Source organism: Diplotaxodon limnothrissa, linkage group LG18 (genome assembly GCF_057381915.1).
Source record: "Diplotaxodon limnothrissa isolate DT_005_m linkage group LG18, D_limnothrissa_male_GT1.1, whole genome shotgun sequence".
Lineage (NCBI taxonomy): Eukaryota > Metazoa > Chordata > Actinopteri > Cichliformes > Cichlidae > Diplotaxodon > Diplotaxodon limnothrissa.
Window position 1 is genome coordinate 12,118,958 of NC_140613.1, and position 20,809 is coordinate 12,139,766.

Consider the following 20,809-nt stretch of genomic DNA (forward strand, 5'->3'; position numbering starts at 1 on the left):
TATAAATAAAAGCTTTTCGTTGTGTCATGTATTGACTCCTATTTTGACATCATCAGATCTTTGAAATTAAGCAGAAATGCAAATCATTCACCTTCCAACACAAGTGCCTGAAATTAAACTGAAACCTCTTAGGCCTGGAGCCTATGCCGCTCCATTACAGGCCTGACACAGACAACTGCCAACTGTCACCTTCACAACTGCAGCTAATTTAAAATCACCAGCTAACTTCACATGCATGTCTTTGCAAATGTAGAATATGGAACCTCACAGATTTGAAGCTGTGAGATGACAGTGTTGACCAGTGCACCCCTAAAATCTAAACTATTCAAAGTAATCGACAAGTTAACTTACTAGTAATAAATATGAAAACATGTATTTTATTATATAACAAATGTTGAATTGTTTGATGCTGTCATATTTAATTAAGACCCACTGCTGCACTTTATTCTGTTGGACACTAAAACAGTTGAAAACGGTGCTATCTTGTGGTGATCATTATGTATCGTAAAACATGTGTGACACATCAATCCAGAAGATGGAGCTACAATACTAAAGCAAAGCTGGTGTCAGCATACAGGATAACACAAACCAGAAACTATGAGATTGCTAAGATGTTTATACTGGCATGTTTGCATGGAAATGTCTAATCAGCATTTAGCCATCTTTGCCAGTTTCAATCTTCCGGATCTTTTTGTTGTGTTCTCAGATTCTATCAAGAATCTCACAGCATGTCAGCAAAAGTGAGATAAGACATGAGCAGCAGTTTCTATCATGGATGTGAACATGACAACAATGACAGTAGGTGGCATGATCAGTGGCATGATTACACACCAGACTGGTTTACACTCCATCATGACTCCAGCTTATATGCAGGCTGTTTGGTTACCTCAAAGACTAATAATTATTTTAAAAGGGTGAGATAATTAAGCATAAGCCCTGTTTTTAAAGGTCATTATTATTATTATTATTATTTTATTATTTTATTATTGTTGTTGTTGTTGTTACCATATAGATTATTTAATAATGATCTAAATTAAGTTCCTGTCTTACTGACTTAACCATAAAATGTTTTTTGTTTTAAAAAAAAAAAAGGATGCCAGAGACTTGTAGTGCTCCCTCCTATTCCACAGGGGGCGCTCCTTGCGAATGTAGAGTGTTAAGAAAAGGGGAAGGGTTGTGTTCTTCTTTTCAGTATTATGAATGGAAGTCTGTTCTTTGATTTTTAGCACTGAACTAGTTTTCGCCAACATTATCAACTGATAACGAGCTTAGCTGGGCTCGTGTAAATAAGTTCAAGATGTCTGCGAGCGCCGTGTACGTCTTGGATTTGAAGGGAAAGGTAAAGTAACAGTGGAGGGGCGATGCTAAGCTAAGGTTAGCCTAGCTAGCACATTCTTGCTTGACAGATTATAATGCGGCTCAGTCTGCAGCGAGCAGCTAGCGTATCTTCAACGGTTCACACTGCAATTTAGAGGGTTTACCTTGTAACGAAAGTCAGCAATTTTCAATTTATATGACAGGTGTCACCTGGAGTGATGTCAGGCGATAGCGTTGAATAAAAATGTAACCCGATGACTAACAGCCAGGGGACCAGCTGTTAGCAGCAGGGAGTTGTACACTGAATTTACAGCCCGGGGGCTTGTGATGATGCTTTGTGATTTACACGAACAGTCGGTTTTGAATCCGACTAAATCAATGGAAAAGTGGAAAAGACATAAAGGGCATGAAAAATTCCTAAGGTATCAGGTTTACCTGTATTTAGTTTCCACCCACGTCTCTGCTTTAGCCTTGCAGGTGTAATAATAACACGTGAATCCCTTTTAAATAAAAAAAAACTTTAAGTGTTTGGTGTGAAGGAGATTGCCTGCACATATGGAGATGTAAATATCTGTTGTTATGATGATATTGTTGCTATATACTGCCCTGGCTTTACATACATTCTGAGATACAGTGAATATACTCATGCCTTTTCTTTTCTTTTTTGGGCAGCAACGCATGTTTTGAGCTTTAATGTGAAAATACAGTGACTTACTGATATTAATGAAAGCTGCACATGTGCTGTTTTTCTCTTTCAGGTCTTGGTGTGCCGAAATTATCGGGGAGATGTGGATATGTCAGAGATTGAGCACTTCATGACCCTTCTGATGGACAAAGAGGAAGAGGGCACGCTATCACCAATTCTGGCTCATGGCGGCGTCCGTTTCATGTGGATCAAACACAATAATCTCTACTGTATCCTTATTAATCCTCAAAACACATCAACATTTACGGTGTGCACGTGTTGTACTTACTCTCTGTCCTGTAGTTACACTTCTTAACACACGCCACATCAGTGGTTGCAACATCCAAAAAAAATGCCAGCGTCTCCCTGGTTTTCTCTTTCTTGTACAAAATTGTTCAGGTATGATTTAATTATTCACCAGCTTTTAGTTAATAACAATAACACATGCATATACTTTTGCTACAAGTGCAACGTGTTTATTTGTGTTGTTTTAGGTTTTTTCAGAGTATTTCAAAGAATTAGAGGAGGAGAGCATTAGAGACAACTTTGTTATCATATATGAGCTCATGGATGAGCTGATGGACTTTGGCTATCCTCAGACCACTGACAGCAAAATTCTCCAAGAGTGAGTATCCTCTTAGCTGCTGTCTCACTGCAGGTAACATGAGGGTTCATAAGTGCTGGATTTTCAGGGTCATGGGTCCATTTTTATTCTTACACCAAAGAAACTCAAATGTGTAAAATAACATTTTAGTTATTCATAACTAAAACATATATAAGCAAAGTCATGGGGCTCCTAGCATACTGTAACAGTTATAAGAAGCAAATTACTGCCATCTAGTGGTGAAACTGCAGATCGCAACCATATGAATACCCTTGGGCTCACCCTTTAAATGTGTGTAGGAGAGGTTGTGGTGGCTACGAAAAAGTTCTTTAGAAACCATACAACATGGCAGACTCTCTAAACGTGAACCTAGTCTGTTTTCAATGAGGTATACAGAGCAGGTTGAGGTACTCATCCAAGACTGAAAACTTATTAATAGTCTTTCATTGATACCAGTATTGATTGATACCCCTGAATCCTACAATTGGGAGGGCTAACCAAAAGTTGAAATGTTGTGTAAAATGTAAACAAGATAGTAAAAAGTGATTTTTTTCAAATCTCATGAACCCAGATTTTATTCACAGGAAAATCTGGGTTCTTACCAAATGTTTAATCTGTGAAAATCTTAAGAAAAAAAAGGTTGAAATTAAAATTTTGAGTTTGATGATGTCAGACAAGCTCTGTGTTTTTATGATGTTCTTTTAATACCTGATCATGTAGCCGGTTAACCTCATTAGTTGCAAAATTTTCCTTCAGACGTTTCTTTTTAGTGCCACTTAATTCCCACTCTTTTGTTGCCTCATCCCAACTTTATTTTTCGACTTATTGCTGCCATCAAATTCACTCAGAGCTAAACCTTTGGTGTGTTTTCTACATTGTGTTGTGAATAAAATGTGGGTTTATGAGATTTGCAGATCGCTGCATTCTGGGGGGTTTTATATTTTACACAGCATCCCAACTTTTAGAATTGGGCTTGTAATAAAAGACAAAATAATCTCCATGATATAATGCTGCACTTTACAGTGTAGGTCTGACATCTGTACAGCTGCAAAGTTAATCAAAAAGAAAATGTTTTTGAAACCAGTTTATTTCAGTTTAAGAAGAAGGCTCTGGGTTTCAGTTCACCTGCTGACTGGCTCGTGTGTGGAGCCTTCCTCCCACAGTCCAAAAGACATAGGTTAGGTTGTTAACTTGTTAGGTTGTTAACTTGTTAGGTTAACTGGTGATTCTGAATTGGCTTTAAGGTGTCAATGTAAGTTTGAATGGTTGGATGTCTCTGTGATGGACTGGTGACCTGTCCAGATCATACCGCACGTCTCTGGAGCACTCAGAGAAAACATACACAGAATGCGCCCAGCTGAGCCTGAACCAGCGCTAATCGCTGAATCACTGTGCTGCCTGAATAAACGACAAGATTATTGGAAATTAACTTTAGGGTGCTTTTTGAGCTAACCATACTAAGACAGCTGTTGCTGATAAACAACTGGGCCTCAAACACAATGAGTTCAACAAAGCCAGGCTATCTCTTCCTTATCTGGATTCACTTACCATAACATTAGCAATCGTGATAAGCAGTCATGTGAAGCCAGTTATCAACTTGCTCAGTAAGCCAGACTTTCCCCTATGTGTTGACATGAATCGGGCGTTATTGGAAGCATGTGACGAGAGGCTGAGGAATCTGTAACGGTAGATAAAACGTAACTATGGGAAAAATGCAAAGACGTTAAGCACATGATACAGACTGAAAGTAACACAGCTGCTGCAGACACGTCGGCAGGCTATTACAAAGCTAACTGAGCGAGAGCCGTGTGTGTGTGTGTGTGTGTGTGTGTGAGAGGAAAACCACTGTACAGTAGATTAGAATCAGAATCAGAATCAGAATGGGTTTATTGCCAGATGTTGAGGTTTACAACATTAGGAAATTGCTGCGGTGCTTCAGTGCAGACAATAAGAATTAAAGTGCTATGTAGAAAGAAAGATATGTGCATGAGATATACATGAGATATATACATGAGAATAAGAATTATGAGTGCTACGTAGAAAGATATATACATGAGTGCAGGTGGTGATCAGTGCCAAACATGAAATGATGCAGTGACACAGCGTAGGGTCATGTGTTAGTGGCGGGGACAATCATGTGGTTATTGTTCATGTGTCCAACAGCAGAGGGGAAGAAACTGTTCTTGTGGCGAGAGGTTCTGGTGCGAATGGACCGGAGCCTCCTGCCTGAGGGGAGCAGGTCAAACAGACTGTGTCCAGGGTGAGAAGGGTCAGCTGAGATCCGGGCTGCACGCCGCAGTGTCCTGGAGGTGTACAGGTCCTGCAGAGATGGGAGTCTGCAGCCAATCACCTTCTCAGCAGAGCGCACAACACGCTGCAGTCTCTGTTTGTCCCTGATAGTGGCTCCAGCGTACCACACGGTGATGGAGGAGGTGAGGATGGACTCGATGATTGCAGTGTAGAATTGCATCATCGTCCGTGTTGGCAGGTTGAATTTCTTCAGCTGCCTCAGGAAGTACATCCTCTGCTGGGCTTTCTTGATGACGGAGGTGATGGTGGGCTCCCACTTCAGGTCCTGGGTGATGGTGGTACCCAGGAAGCGGAATGAGTCCACAGAGGTGATGGGGGTGTCAGTCAGGATGATGGGGGGGAGTGGGGCTGTGTGCTTCCTGAAGTCCACAATAATCTCCACTGTCTTCTGGGCATTCAGCACCAGGTTGTTGTGGCTGCACCAAGACACCAGACGTTCAACCTCCCTCCTGTAGGCAGACTCGTCCCCGTCCGAGATGAGCCCAATGACGGTGGTGTCATCTGCGAACTTGATTAGCTTGACAGACTGGTGGGTGGAGGTGCAGCAGTTGGTGTACAGGGAGAAGAGCAGAGGAGAAAGAACACAGCCCTGAGGGGAGCCGGTGCTGATGGTCCGGGAGTCCGAGACATTCTTTCCCAGCCTCACGTGCTGCTTCCTGTCCGTCAGGAAGTCAGTGATCCACCGGCAGATGGGATCAGGCACATTCATCTGGGAAAGCTTGCCTCGGAGATGGTCTGGAAGGATGGTGTTGAAGGCAGAGCTGAAGTCCACAAACAGGATCCTGGCGTAGGTTCCTGGGGAGTCCAGATGCTGCAGGATGAAGTGTAGGGCCATGTTGATGGCGTCGTCTACAGACCTGTTGGCTCTATATGCAAACTGCAGGGGGTCCAGGAGGGGGGCCGTGAGGGTCTTGAGATGGGAGAGAACTAGGCGCTCAAATGACTTCATGACCACAGATGTCAGAGCCACGGGTCTGTAGTCATTTAGTCCAGTCATCCTAGGTTTCTTGGGGACAGGGATTATGGTAGAGGACTTGAAGCAGGCAGGCACATGACATGCCTGCAGTGAGGAGTTGAAGATGCCAGAAAACACTGGGGCCAGCTTAGTTATAAGAAGATTAGTATTTAATAGATTAGTATTAAAAGCACCGTGCAAATGTTAGAGCCCTTTAAGCGCTTTGGTCAAGATTTGCTTTATAAATAAAGTTGATCCTATTTGAAAGCTGGATGTTTGTCATTATGACGCAGGAGAATCTGGTGGATTATAATTAAGTATTTCATTAAATTAATGTTTAACAGACAGTTTTATCCTTTCAGCTGCTGGCTGAGAACGAGCAGTGAATAAAATCAAAAATGAAATTCAAACATAGCCTTAAACCTACGTATGCCTACAAATGGGTATCAAGTTTTAGGATCATAGGGGGAAAAAATCAAGGAATAAAATGGCATGTAAGGAAAAAAAAATACTTTTGATGCTCCTACTATACGTGCACAGAAATATAAGGGGTCTTTAAGGAATGCTGACGCTAATTTCCAGAGACCGGCTTGGTCAGTAGGTGAGGATTTCTCAGGTTGGTCTTTAATCTCAGACATAACCTGTTTTGGGGCAGGTTTGGTTCGCAGCACAAGTTACCCTGGCTACGTAACCTGTTAAGAAGTGATTGACCTTCGTAGTACAAAAAAACCAACAGCCCCGAAGTTTCCTGAATAAAAAAACACTGTAATCACTCAAACAATAAAGTGCATCTAATCTCAGTAGAAAAAACAGTAGATCTTAAACAGAGATCGTTTTACCTGCGGCTGAATGCAGCCAAATTCCTGTCATTTGTAATCATTACTGCTTTAACTGCTAATTTCCCAATGACATTTTCTCAGGTTTTCAATCAGTGCAAATCACTATGCTAAAAAGCATATTTGATTGTTTTATTTATTTATGTCCGATTTTTACAGTTTGCGCTTTCCCTTGTGGTATTATCCCGTCATTTCTGCATACCTACAAGTCAAAAAGATCTTACTGTCATCACCATAAATGACTGTAAATGACCGTTTAGTCTTTCAAAAGTGAGTGATGTAGACGTGCAGCAAACCAACTCTGGATTTCCCCCACATGAGTACAGTAATAAGTCAGACAATCCTCTCTCATAAAATCAACAATCTCTGTTCTTCTTTGATGTTTTCTGGGAACTCGCCATCTCAGACAGTTAATTTCCCCTTTTCTCAGGTTTTTCTCCTGTTTACATTTTTTTGTCTCTCAGATACATAACTCAGGAGGGCCACAAGCTAGACACTGGAGCCCCGCGACCCCCCGCCACAGTCACCAACGCTGTCTCCTGGAGGTCAGAGGGTATCAAGTACAGGAAAAATGAGGTCTTCCTGGACGTCATTGAGTCAGTGAACCTCCTGGTAGGAACTTGTTTTAGAAGGCCCGAGTTGCATAAGGAATGCCGGTCAGAGTGTTTGTAAACTTCCTCTCCCGGTGCGTCACAGCGCATTCCGACTGTCCAGCTTGCTGTTTTGTGTGTACAGTCTTTGATCGCTAATATGTGCTTTCATCTGTTCCTCTTTACTCATTGACTGTCTTTCAGGTTAGTGCCAACGGCAATGTTCTCCGTAGCGAGATTGTTGGTTCCATAAAGATGCGCGTCTTCCTTTCTGGAATGCCCGAGCTACGGCTCGGACTGAACGACAAAGTTCTGTTTGAAAACACTGGACGTGAGTTGTTTCTTTGCTGCTAAGAAAAAAAAAGCATTGAAGCTTTCGAGCAATAAATGAATAGTTGATGTAATAATAGATGTAAAAATAACCAGATGACAGTGCTTTTCTGTCATTTAAGCACACATAGTTCTTGTATCTTTACCTAAGCGCTTTTATCTAACGTTCACACACGCTCACATTTTGATGGATGCATCGGAGGGAACTCGGGGTTCGGTATCTTGCACAAGGATACTTTGACACATTGACAGAAGGAACTGAGCCAAGCCACTGAGATTCTGATTGGTTGACAGCCTGCCGTACCATGTGGAAAATCGCATTTTATTTAGAACAACTATTTAGTCTGTGCCTGATTCGTGCTAATTTGGTTAATCGCGTTAAATCGCCTCTGATGCTTGTATTTGCAGGAGGGAAGAGTAAATCAGTAGAGCTGGAGGATGTCAAGTTTCACCAGTGTGTCCGTCTGTCTCGCTTTGAGAACGACCGCACCATCTCCTTCATTCCTCCCGACGGAGAGTTTGAGCTCATGTCCTACCGCCTCAACACTCACGTGAGTAATATGTGGCTGAACAAGTCGAGTAGTTAGAGTCCAAACCAGAGGAAGGCTCCGAAAGGGTCTGACACACCTGCAAACGGACATGCAGTGAACATACATACATAGTGCTGTAACAGTGAAAGAACTGGGCGTATATTAAAGGAATCCAGACAGATAATCTGATTGGAATGAAGACTGTGTACACGTGAACATGCGGATCTGCTTACTGCTTCAAATCAAATGAGGTCGTGCATAGAATTCACTACTGAAATCTGATCTCATCATTTAAGCTGAAGCCACTTGTGGAAATAATCAAATTACATTTACCCTTTAAAGCAGTGGTTCATAAACCGTGGGGCAGGCCCTACAGGTGGGCAGTAGAGCCACTGCAGGTGGAGCGTGGGTGACCAAGTAGTGAAACTAAATTTGAATGAACAGATTTTTGATTCTATGTAAACTAAAAACTGTTACTGCTGATGCTGCTTTGTGACGATTATTGCACTGAAATTCAGCTTGATAGAAATTAAGGAGCATTTTCTGCATCTGAAGTGGAAGCTTTCCAGAAAATGTATGAGAACCTCTGCTATAAAGCCTCCTAATGTCACCTTAGTGAGTGTTTTTAATTACCAAGAAGATAAAGTGTTTGCTTGCTTCTTTTTGGGGGACAAAAAAAACCCATTTCAAAATGTTTTATGTTGGGCTTTTCCTTTCAAAATGGGCCTGTAGGGGGCAACTACTCAATTGGTCTGCTTATAGTTAAGTAAGTGTTGCTTTATTTTCCCATATACTTTATGTTATGCGAGTCTTTGCATTTTTCTGTTATTTCTGGTTTGATTAAAATAGATATTTTAAGTAAAGTGAATTTGAACCAGAACTAATATAAAAAAACAGGTTAAAAATATTTTGAATAGAACTCCTTTGGGAGAAGGCTGTTTCGGGGTGGTAGCGACGGTGGGGGGGTTTGTTGCAGAATTATTTGTATACAGAAATACGCCTGTATTCATGAGCCAGCAGCTTAGACTAGTACCTCATCTGTTCATCAATGTTTTTCTCTTTAAACAGTTTTATTCATTATCAAGAAAAGCATAAAACATAACAAAGCAAACAAAAAAGAAAGAAAGGAAAAAAAAAAGAAAAGAAAAAAAAGCCCCAAAGGGAATATATTAAAGTCATTATATACCTGTACAAATACACATATGGGGTAAATACGCCTGTATTCATGAGCCAGCAGCTTAGACTAGTACCTCATCTGTTCATCAATGTTTGTGATAACCACAGAAGAAAACAGGTGAAACACAACCACACGGTTTAGTACTTGGTCTGTGGTTGTCACACATAGGCGTGTGTTATGAATAGTGTTTAACTGTGCTTTTTTTCTGAAGGGGAAAAAACACTCTCAAAAAACAAAAAGAGAGCAGATAAGAGCTCAACCATCATCCTCTACTCTCAAAAAACGTTTAAAATGACAAACTTTTTTCGATGAAAGGAACTGATAAATTGCATTTGTTGAGTCAAATGGTAATCTATAGGCAGACTTACAATGTTCTGCCAGTTTGGACTCGGTTCATGGTTTCTATAAGTGTTTCACAACAGTTTTACCAGTAAGCGTGCCGGAAAGGAAGTGGTGTAGTTGAGCAGAAGTCTTTCAGTTTTAGTTAACAAGGAGCTGCAGCGCGCAGAACTGAAATTGTTAATCTAAGAAGCAATTTTTCTTGGTTATATTACTCAGCTAAGCTTCTTAATACTTTTTAAATTGTCTGTATTTTATTTTATGCCTTTTAAGCCCTTTACCGTATACGTGTAAAAACTGTTTGAAGGATGGTTTCTTTTATACTTTGGTTTTTCCATATTATACCTGCTTCTATACCATAACATGTGCGTCAGATTAAGCATGAAGGCTGTCTGCGTGTGGACAAAAAATACAAACCTGTTCATTTTAAATCCAGATCTGTGCTTGCTGGGCATAGTTCATAAATAAAGATTATTTATATAGAGCCAAATCACAACAACAGTTGCCTCGAAAGCGCTTTATATCGTAAGGTACAAAAATACAAAGGAAACATTAAAGTTGATCAAACAAGATTAAAGTTCAGTCTCTTGTAACTTGATGATGTAACCGTCTATTTTAAAAGGATATACCAAGAAGCAGTTACATAATAACGCAGATTGCAAAGTCACTCCAAAGTTTTGAGCAATCTCTGTTTCTCCCTAATTTTCCTTTACAAGATTTCACACAATACAGCCGACACCACTGCAGCATGAGTATATGAGTATCTTTTGCTGGTTGCTGTAGAAACAAAATAAATGTACAAGCTAGTCTCAAAATGACTTATATTCGGTTGCTGTAGTAACACCTGCTGCCCTCTGGGTGGCGACTAAGTCATGTGTTATTTAAAGTGGTGCGTTCGACATTTGTGCACTTAAAATCGATGTGGTTTTTCTGTTTCAGGTGAAGCCCCTGATCTGGATTGAGTCTGTTATCGAGAAGCACTCTCACAGTCGGATTGAGTACATGATTAAGGTTGGAAGCTTTTTCAGTGGGTACATTTAGTTGCCCGCGTCATGTGTAGCTGAACTATTATTGCTGTCAGATTTAAAGAAAAATTTAAGTGGAGTTACAAATGATTGGAGCTCAGCCTGGCTTAAGCTTCTATATGTTCAGTCAGGCAAAGCATACAGCAATTATGATCAGGCTGCTTATGTACTGTATCATGTTGTCATGCGTGGTAACTCTGACTATTAAGGTTTTAAATGCGCATTAAATTAAGCCCTGTTTTAATACCCTGTTTAGGCAGAGCAGCGTGTTAGACTTGACCTGCTTGTTTTGGTTCTTAGGCAAAGAGTCAGTTCAAGAGGCGTTCCACAGCCAACAACGTAGAGATTCACATTCCCGTGCCAACGGACGCTGACTCACCCAAATTCAAGACCACAGTGGGCAGTGTGAAGTGGGTGCCTGAGAACAGTGAGATCGTCTGGTCAATCAAGTCTTTCCCTGTGAGCAGAAACTGTGATTCACGAGCTTCATACATACGGTTGCAGAAATTGTGTAATATTACCCTAGGCTTTTGGATGGTAGTTTGCTTATGTTATAAAGCTACACAATTCTGGTTTTTATTGTTAATAAAAACATGCAGATTGTAATTATACTTCTCTGAAACAACGCAGAGCAGCTGTGGGCCTTTATACAATCTGGTTTTCCTTTTACAAGCTGAAACACAGTAGATTTATAGTTTGTTTTCGTCTTTTATTAAAGAGCTTGTGTTGCAACTTCTCACAGGGTGGAAAGGAGTATTTGATGCGAGCCCACTTCGGCCTCCCGAGCGTAGAGGCTGAAGATAAGGAGGGGAAACCACCAATCAGTGTCAAGTTTGAGATCCCATACTTCACTACCTCAGGCATCCAGGTATGATCTCCGTCGAGCGGCGGTTTCTCAAATAACTTGTCAACCCTAAGCAAACAACAAGCTGTTAAACAAAAAACAAACACTGTCTCTGTTCATACAGTAAAAATGTATTCATCATCCCTTTGTGACATACTGTCTGTAAGCATGCTGAACCAAATGCTGCTTATTTACACCTGCGGTTTTGATTATTATTTTGGGTTTAGAATTCTTGGTATGTAGCAACATCACACAGCTGTCCCCGTTTCCACAGCTGGAATTCAAACAATCCACGTCGGTCCTGTTTTTAGCCAGAGGGGGCAGTAAGGGAGCACTGCTAAACAGTCAGCTTCCCTGTGTGGTTAAGAAATTTCTAGCATTGAGCCAACCAGACGGCAACTGCTCATCAAGTTGAACTTGGCCCTCTGCTTTTCTGTTAATCACAATGATATAAAATGTCAGTCTTGTTAGCAGGTGAGTAGATTCATTGGATTTTGATTGCCTTTGACCTGAAACTGAGACAGAAGCTAATGTTTAGGCTTCATTTCTGCTCCATGTTTAAATGAAATCTCTTGCTCGCCGCAGACTTACACACATGCACTCTGCTCATACTGTATAATCACAGTTGTCCTGTGATTATATGTGTAGCGTTTTCCCATGTCTTGATGTGAGGAAACAATGGCGACTTGACAAACTTCATTTGAAAATATCATATTATGGCCTCCAATGAAAATAACAGTGTTTCCGCAGGTACATTCGCACAATTATACCTCAGTTTTACACCAGCCACAGGTAATTTAGCGTTGTACTTTTTATCTAAAGCAAGAGCTCCTGAAATATCCTTAGGGATACTCTTAGGGGTCAGATGTTTAAACTTGACATTGTAAAAGCTGTTTTTTAAAGAATGTTGGGCCAGACATCAATGCCACTGCCTAACTGTCTTAGGAAAAGAAAACACACACACACATTTTGCTTATTTTATGCTGTTTTCAGGTTGTTTGTCAGGCTGTCCGTTTCTCTTTCCTCAACATTTCATTATGACTGTCATTCTGTACATTAGTCATTGGCATATACAGTGGTCCCTCACTATAACGCGGTTTCGCCTTTTTACAGCACATTGTTTTCTGCGTCCTGATTGGCTGTAGACTATTGTCAATCAATCTCGTGCCGTGTCTCCTGTACAGTACAGAATGCGTTCAGCTTGTCAAATTTACATAAATCTGCGATCGCTAACAGTGAGACTCTGAAGTGCTGCACTGTATGTTTGTAAGTTTTCTCCCAACTAACACAACAATGTCGATGAAACATTTTGCACCATCAAAGACGCCTGCGGTAGCTGCGGAAGGTAGAAGTTACCGTATATTTCAGACCATAAGGCGCACCGGATTATAAGGCGCATTAAGCGAAACAAAACAGATAAGTCAAACGTTACTCAACTCATTCTTCTTGCTTCCTTTACTTCCGTACCATTGATTCATTAATGTTGAATTCTCTCGCAGCTGCTTTATTCCCATGTTCTGAAAACAGGGTTTGATCTTTGGTTTCATTCTATAGTACTGGGCTTATTTTTCTACGAAGGTTTGAACTCCCGCGATAAACAAGGTACCACTGTATCACGAAGAGAGCATAAAGATCTAAACTGTCACCGGGTTAAAAACCGGTTTTGAATGTATTTATTTAACAGCAGGTCAGATAAAACCAATAACACAACATCAGACAATGTACCATCCATCCATCCATCCATTCGCTTCCGCTTATCCTTTTCAGGGTCTGGTTGTTCTTAGCCGTCACTTGAGGTGACTTTTAAATGAGCTGAAGGCAGCTAATAACACCTGTTCACTAATATTCAGTTTTAACATGAATATTGAACTCACCCAGTGAGGGTGGGGTATGTCCATGTAGGATCTGAGAACTGAAGGCGGAAATGTATATATATTTTTTTACGGTTATCGAAACTTAATGTATTACAAATCTGAAGTGTGGGACAATGATGGAAGGAAAGCACGTGTGAAGCGTGTGAACATCCATACCTGAACTCATCTGCTGCCACTGCTGCACCAGAACCAGCTCTGGCAGCCAAACACAAACACACTTACTCACTCTGGCTTGATTCCTTCACAGACATCAGTACATGTCTGGACACTTCACACATGCGCTCCTTCACGTGAACCTGAAATCATCTGAACGTGTCTGTTTCATCGCTTTTACAGTCTTGTGTGAGGAAGGGCATGGCGTTACACGTAAGTCAAGGACATGCTGTCACAAAAGCTGTAGCGTCAGTTATAACTCAAAGCATTGACGCGTATGTAAACGTCCTTCTTCAGAAAATACTTTAAAACCACAAGTGTAGTCTTACTAATAAGCTGTGTCATCAACTTATAGTTGACTCTTTGAGACTGCTGGAGACTCCTCTCTCTGCTGCTAACACAATTTCAATTACGTCTGAACTTTTATTACTGTTTTCTCTGTGGCTCCCATTAAAAGAGCTAAAAGGTCATATTTTCCAGCGTCTCCACATTTCCTATGGTTCTCGATAAAACTTTATTAAATTCTACGGATATTATGCAGCCCACTCGGAAACGAGACGCTGAACTTAATTGAAATGCATGATAGTTGTAATTGGGTTGCTTTTTGGCAGTATAAGAATGCTTGACGTTTTCTGTGGCAATTAGGTAGCCGAAAGAAATAATCCCCCATTCGTTCCTTCCTTTAAATTACTGTTTGCTCATAAACGAACAGATGCTGGTATAAGAGCAAATGTATGAATTAGTGCAGTAACACAGGCAGCTTTGCACAGTGATGGGATGAAGTGTTTTTCCTACATTAAAAACTGACATCATCTGTAAGATGGTAATTAATTATTTAAAACACACACACAAACAACATTTAAACTGTGATGTTTAGTACGATATTTGTAGTTGCAGTTTGTATATTCTTTGTTTCGGTGGAATAGCGCATCAGTGTAGGAGATGAATCCTCTTTTTTGTGGTTTTCTTCAAACACTGGTGACCTTCGGTGACTGAAACACACTCAGAAAAAAAGTGTTTTCTCATCACTTTAATCTGTACACACCCTGCAGAAGTGAAATTGTGCCTAGTGATGAGAATAAAGTGGTCCATATCCACCGCCTCTTATTTTCTTTACATTTGTTTATTGCATTTAAAGTCAGACGGAGGAGCTGGAGCATGTCGTGGTCTCGATCGCTAGTGCGGAGAGAGTGGAGCGGGAGATTAATCCAGGATCTGTGGGGAGTAAAGCGATATGACGGACTGTTGTGGTGCACAGAGTGCTCAAAGATGTGGCTGAACTGATCAGTTTATGTTTCTAACTTCACGTATGGCCACAAGTTTGAGTAATGACCAAAAGAATGAGATCGCAAACACAAACAGCAGAAATGAGGTTCCTCTGTAGTGTGTGCTCACGCTTGGAGATGGAGCGAGAAACTTTGATAACTGGGAGAGAGTGTGAGTCAAACACTGATCATCCACATTGAAAGGAGCCAGTTAAGGTGGTCCAGTCATCTGCTTGGTATGCCATCTGGAGGCCTCTGAGTTGAAGTATTAGGGGCTTCCCTAACTGCTAGGAGACCGCATGACATGCTGGAGAGATTATGTCTCTCTGGGTGGCTGGAGAGAGTTGGCTCTGCTTAGATAGCTGGATCCAGATAAGTGGCAGACATTGGAGCGATGGGGTGGATGTTGGATGTTGCAAGTATAATCCTGGAATTAAAAAGATCGTGCTGATGGTGATCAGTAAACTTTTAATTGCAGGGCAGTATTCAGTTTTTCTTTTTTTGCAAAACCTGCAAAGGCATCTGAGATGTTCGTTTTACATAATTGTGTTCGCAAAACTATGTAGCGCTAAACCACAACTCAAAAAACGTGATTATCTATGAAACTCCACCGTGAACAAATGTCAAGATCGTTTTTTTCTTTCTCGGCTTAATTTGTAACTTCCTGGAAGGAAGCCACCTGAAAAGGTTTGAATCTGAAAGCCACAAAGCACCCCAGGGATTTTTACACCTAACGTACTTCAGCTGAGTGCTGCAGGTTGCACATTGAGCTTCAACCGATTCATTAAGTTTGCCTGCAAGGTGGGGCTGCTTGCAGCGTTTTATCAGACTGTTCAGATGATCACTCAAAAAACATTTTGTACTTTACACTTTGGTTGATTTGTAATATTGAGAGAAAAAGGAAGTTGTAGTCGAATTTGAGAAGTTATAAAGACTTGTTTTAAATTTAGTAATGCAATGAACTGCTCTGCACATGTTTAGAACATATAAACAAAGTGTTAGAATCAGTGATTGAAAGGTCTTCAAAGTACAGAGCTTTGATTGGGAGACCAGAAGCTTGAGAAACGTCCCCACGTTTGCATTGACACCGTGGTGCACCCACTATTTTAGAGGGAACCTATTAAGAGCCATATTCCCATCAAACTCTTGTTTCAAGCCTGTAACCTTTCCCTTATTACAGGGCAACGGCAGACTGGGTCTCAGACCCAAATGCTGCCAGTAACGCCACTCTCTACGTGTGAGAAGAGGCCGTGAATTTTAATTAGACACATGTAAATATCAAAGCATGAGAAAGTTCCTCTTAACTCTACCACTAAGTGTAGGGAAGCGCACATGTGAAGTGTGTGTGATGCACGTAACTCCACCTTATAAACTTAACTAGAAAATGGAGCAACCCCACACTTTGGCTGAGTGGCAGTGAGAGCAGAGCTGCTGTAATATTTTCAAATTGTGCTTCTTTAGGTGAAGTCGAAGGAACCCAAACATGCTGGCAGATGGTTTCTGAGCCATAACTTCTACCAAAAGCCTGATAAGTGCAGACCACACATGCAGTCTGTACTTACCAAACTAGATACAACAAACATCCTCCTTTCCCCTTCTCATCTTACAAGCCATAATGATATTTTGCGGAGGATGGCTTTTGGTGCCGTTTTGCTGACTGCGTACCCACGGTCAGGCCGACTGCATGTTTGGCTGCAGCGTTCGAGGAGAAGTGCTGTGCCGGCAGACTCGGTGATCCCACGTCTATGCGCTTGTCGTCATGTCTCTGGTGACCACGGCGCTCTCTCGCTCTGACCTCACTGTGTACTGGAAGGTAATAACAAGGCGGCCGGTACCGAGGCCTCACCAGAGCCCTGCCACCACTTGACCCGCAAATTCCTGCGCCGTATATCCGGCTCCTAGCTGGGAACTGGCATGATAGAGACATGACATGGTGACGTCTCCCAGAGCGGGGGTCATGTCAGCTTCAAGATGGCTTTGCGCCTCATCCCTGCAAATTATGACACCGCATATTGTTTTTTTTGTGTGTTAGATGTGCCAATTACACAGTATTTACCATGTAATTACCATGAAATTCTGCTTGCATTGTGGTATGTTGTTGTGATATTATTCAGATAAGTGAAGTGAACTATTTCAGCATTTAAAAAAACTTTTACACACACACTGTGCCAGTGTCATTTCCCACACCTGTCCAGGGAAAAAAACATGTGTGCAATCAAAGATGGACATATAGTGAAGACGAAGTGATATTTTTAGCCTCTCTTCTCGAAAATCAACTCTGTGGTAACACTGGGTTGGTGAAATATCAGTTAATGACTTGTGAAAGTTGTATCTCAATAGTGCTGATGTGGAATTTTTTTCCCCCTTTTTTTTTCTCTTTTTTTTTTGCTCCCAGGACTTACAAAAATACAGTTATGTAAATTATTTTTGTGTCTCCCTTGAAAGCTGTTCTGTAGTCGCTTCCCTCTTCTCTGTGTGACTCATACTACAGCTTCCTCATCAACAACAAAACTTTTACTACAACTCACAGCTCACCACGGCCTTAAAAGCATATCTCTCGACTGCTGAGCGCTTATCAACCTGCTGCTTAGAGAGGCAACGGGTGCTTGGTAACTTGCTATTATGCAGAAAGCAGTTGGAGAAAATGCCAATTATCGTTGTGGGTAAAACATTTTTTAAAAAAAATGCATTCAATAAAAGAATTATACATGTATATGTTTTATATATATATGTTTCTGAAACCTTTAGGTTTGCCATTAAACTCTTAAATATGCTTCTTCAAGAAGCCCAGTGAGCAACAAAGTAGTGCAGCTGTTATGAGAAATAACTGCTTATTTCTCAAGATTCGAGAAATAAACATACGTTGCAGTTTTATAAAAACAGCAAATGGAACAATATGTGCATGTTGGGTGGAAATAAAACCACATCTTTAGAATAGGGCGGTGTGGTGGTGCAGCGGTTAGCACTTAGAATTGAACTGACACTGGGTGTGAACTCGAGTGTGAATGAGTGTCTTTCTCTCAGGGTCGGTCTCCTGCGACCGGCAACCTGTCCAGGGTGCACCTCGGTTAGAAATCAAGCAGGCAGTTTACGTTGTTTTGTCTTTTTTTTTTTCTTCTTTTCAATGCACTCACTTCCTCTGGGTGCTATCATTCTTTGTAGAGTTCACAGGCTTGTATCTTAGGTGAAGTGTCAGCTGTCAGTTTCCTGTAGGTGTGATTTTTGTTTTGTTTTGTAGCTTGTCCTTACCAGGTTCATACTGGGATGGTAGCCATAGTTAGATTATAGTTAGATGCCCGAGTGCAGGTTAGATGATAAACGTAAAAGTATTTTTTTAATATCTCAAATAATTTTATGAGGAAATGATTCATTGAATATACTCTAGAATAGTACATTACTCTAGAACTTTAACACCGTATCTGAGATTGTGTTAGAGATGACTTATTGACCCCTCTGTGTGTGTGTGTGCGTGCGTTTGTGTCTATATATATATATATATATATATATATATATATAAATAAAATATTATTATTATTTTTTTTTTAATTTCAACCATATTTATATCAGCTGCTTTTTCTTTTTTCTTCCTCATAGGTGCGTTACCTCAAGATCATTGAGAAGAGTGGATATCAGGCCCTGCCGTGGGTGCGCTACATCACCCAAAACGGAGGTAGGTCACTTCACACTGGTGCTGTTATGAGATACTGAGTGCCCATATGTGCAGGTATTATGCAACAGTTAGGCAATGCAGTGCAATGTGGTGGGAACTGACCTTGCACCCATGCAGTTCTATGAAAAGGGGATACGCTGTAGTACACGAGGCAATGTGGCAACGTCCTGCAAAATGTGAGAAAGTGAACTTTCTTTGTCGAGCTTCCCCGATCTTCACACTGAGATTACCAAGGTTGCACATGTTGGTCTTTTTGCTAATGTTGCCAGTAATTGCTAAACATCCTCATCTCATTTCCTCCATATTCCATTCATTCTGGGTGGAAAGCATCAGCTGCCTCCACTTGATTTCTCTCAGATTCCCCCTTCTTTTTTTTTTTTCCCCATTTGATTAAGTCCTGTTCATTTCCTTCCCAGATTACCAGCTCCGGACTCAGTAGGCAGCGCCTCAGCCGGCAGTGGGCAGGTGGAAGTCAGACGGGGTGGAGTCGAGCCGCTAATGTGCTATCAATGGCAGGTGGCAGTCGTAACAGCGGAGGATTGCCAGTATCTCCTTTTAGTTTAGTTTTGTATTTGTTGATGTTACATTTGTTTATGATCAATGCAAATCTTAGACGGAGCCTTCAGATAGGCAAGGTTCGAAATTGATTGTTTCACTTCAGTGTGGCTCCCGATACGAAGGTCAAGTATAGCAGGAGGAGTGTTTACATCACCCGATGCAGCGAAGAGTCGTGCACAATCTATCACAGTGGGTCAGATTTGTTAAAAAAACAACCAAGTGTTACATTTCCAATTTAACGTTACTGTAATCAGCTACACACAGGTCAACATCCCACTCGGTCAGCCTGAAAAGTTTTTTGTATGAAGCTGCTTTGTTCTGCCACAATTCCTTTTTGTTGACGATGTGTATATATTTTATTATATGTTAACGATCAGTGTTATTAGTTGAAACAAACTGTAAATTGAAAACAAACATGTTTTGTATCATCTTCTCCATGTGATGCCATTGATACGTGCCAGAGTGTTGATTTCCTGCTTTGCTGTTGTGCTGTTAGTTGGTCAGTTTGACTCCCTCCCCCCCCCAAAAAATTAAATGCGGTAAGGTTCGGTTGCATGGTAAACAATTAGAAATCCCTACGTCCCACCCCAGCAGCTGTTTTTCTTTCCTCTGTCTGTACCTACACGCTTTTAAACCATTAAATGTCTATTTAGAGAAAAATGTTCCATGGTGTGCTTGCGTCATTTTGTATATATCATCACAGCGAGCTGTCGTAGTGTCACATGCAAACACCTGTCGTGCAGAGTAGTGAGGATTGCTGAATTGAGGGAAAACTTTGGCGAGGGGGTTTCCTGTATCAGACCTGTGGTTGTAGCTAACTCTGGATGGTTCTTTCCACCCTGGTCCTGTAGATCTTTTCAAACAGTGCGCCTCTTAATACCCCTGCTGCCATGATATCATAGGCAACTCTGTGCAAGCACTCCGTAAACAAGCAGGAGAGCTGGAAAGGATGTGACTCAAACTGTGGTCAGCGATCGCAGACATGCTCAGGAGAAATGTAGAATGGACCGGCACAGACTACTTATTGTTCACGCCAAGCCAAGCTGCAGTGGTGCGGCATGAGGTCACTGCTTAAGTTTGTCTTGTAAGGGGACTGTGATACTCCTAATTCATGTGAGTCACTCTGAGCAGGTGTTGAGGGTTGCAGTGACCACATTACCTGCAACATGGCCAGACTTGATTTTATCATTTAGAGTCCAGTTGTCTTTATTTTTCTTTCGAGGCACCTGTTTTTGAGAAACACCTACGCAGCAGGTGTTCACAGTCTGGGAACAAACCTGAATCATTATCCACCGACAGAAATGTTTTTTTAACTTTCATTTTTTTAGAGAAATTATCAAGATGAAGTTTAATGTTCACCCGTGTGAACTATAAATACAAGCTTATCTCCAGCGCTCTGTTTTTTCCATCCTCCAGACGTTTAGTTGCAAGAACACAAGATAACATCTTGTTAAAATGCATCTCGACTTTGAGCTTTGTTTTCTATATGTAACACCCTTATATTTGTCTGATATACATCTTTATTTAGGTGTTTTCTTTGTCAGCTCACTTGATATTTTTTGCAGAAAGCATGTAGCTGCATTTGAATACAGCAGCACTGACCTGAACGGCAGGTATGTTACTGGTAATTACACCTTCTCAGATCAGATAAATTTTATCTTCCCTATCTCCACCTCTGTCTAGAGTTGTTTCACAACTGCGTTCTACAGATTTTTCCATGATGGTCTGTTTATTCGTTCCGGAATTA

General features: G+C 41.1%; 1 protein-coding gene across 1 annotated transcript; it reads left to right on the plus strand.

The window, feature by feature from the left end:
• The first annotated feature begins 1,201 nt into the window (after positions 1-1,201).
• Positions 1,202-19,683, plus strand: ap1m1 (adaptor related protein complex 1 subunit mu 1). The gene is made up of 12 exons (XM_085377009.1): positions 1,202-1,339; positions 2,076-2,232; positions 2,334-2,401; positions 2,497-2,627; positions 7,172-7,319; positions 7,502-7,628; positions 8,036-8,178; positions 10,613-10,684; positions 10,999-11,157; positions 11,441-11,566; positions 18,429-18,504; positions 18,921-19,683. The coding sequence occupies exons 1-12, from the start codon at positions 1,298-1,300 to the stop codon at positions 18,941-18,943; spliced, it is 1,272 nt and encodes a 423-aa protein (XP_085233135.1). The 5' UTR covers positions 1,202-1,297; the 3' UTR covers positions 18,944-19,683.
• The last annotated feature ends 1,126 nt before the right edge of the window (positions 19,684-20,809 follow it).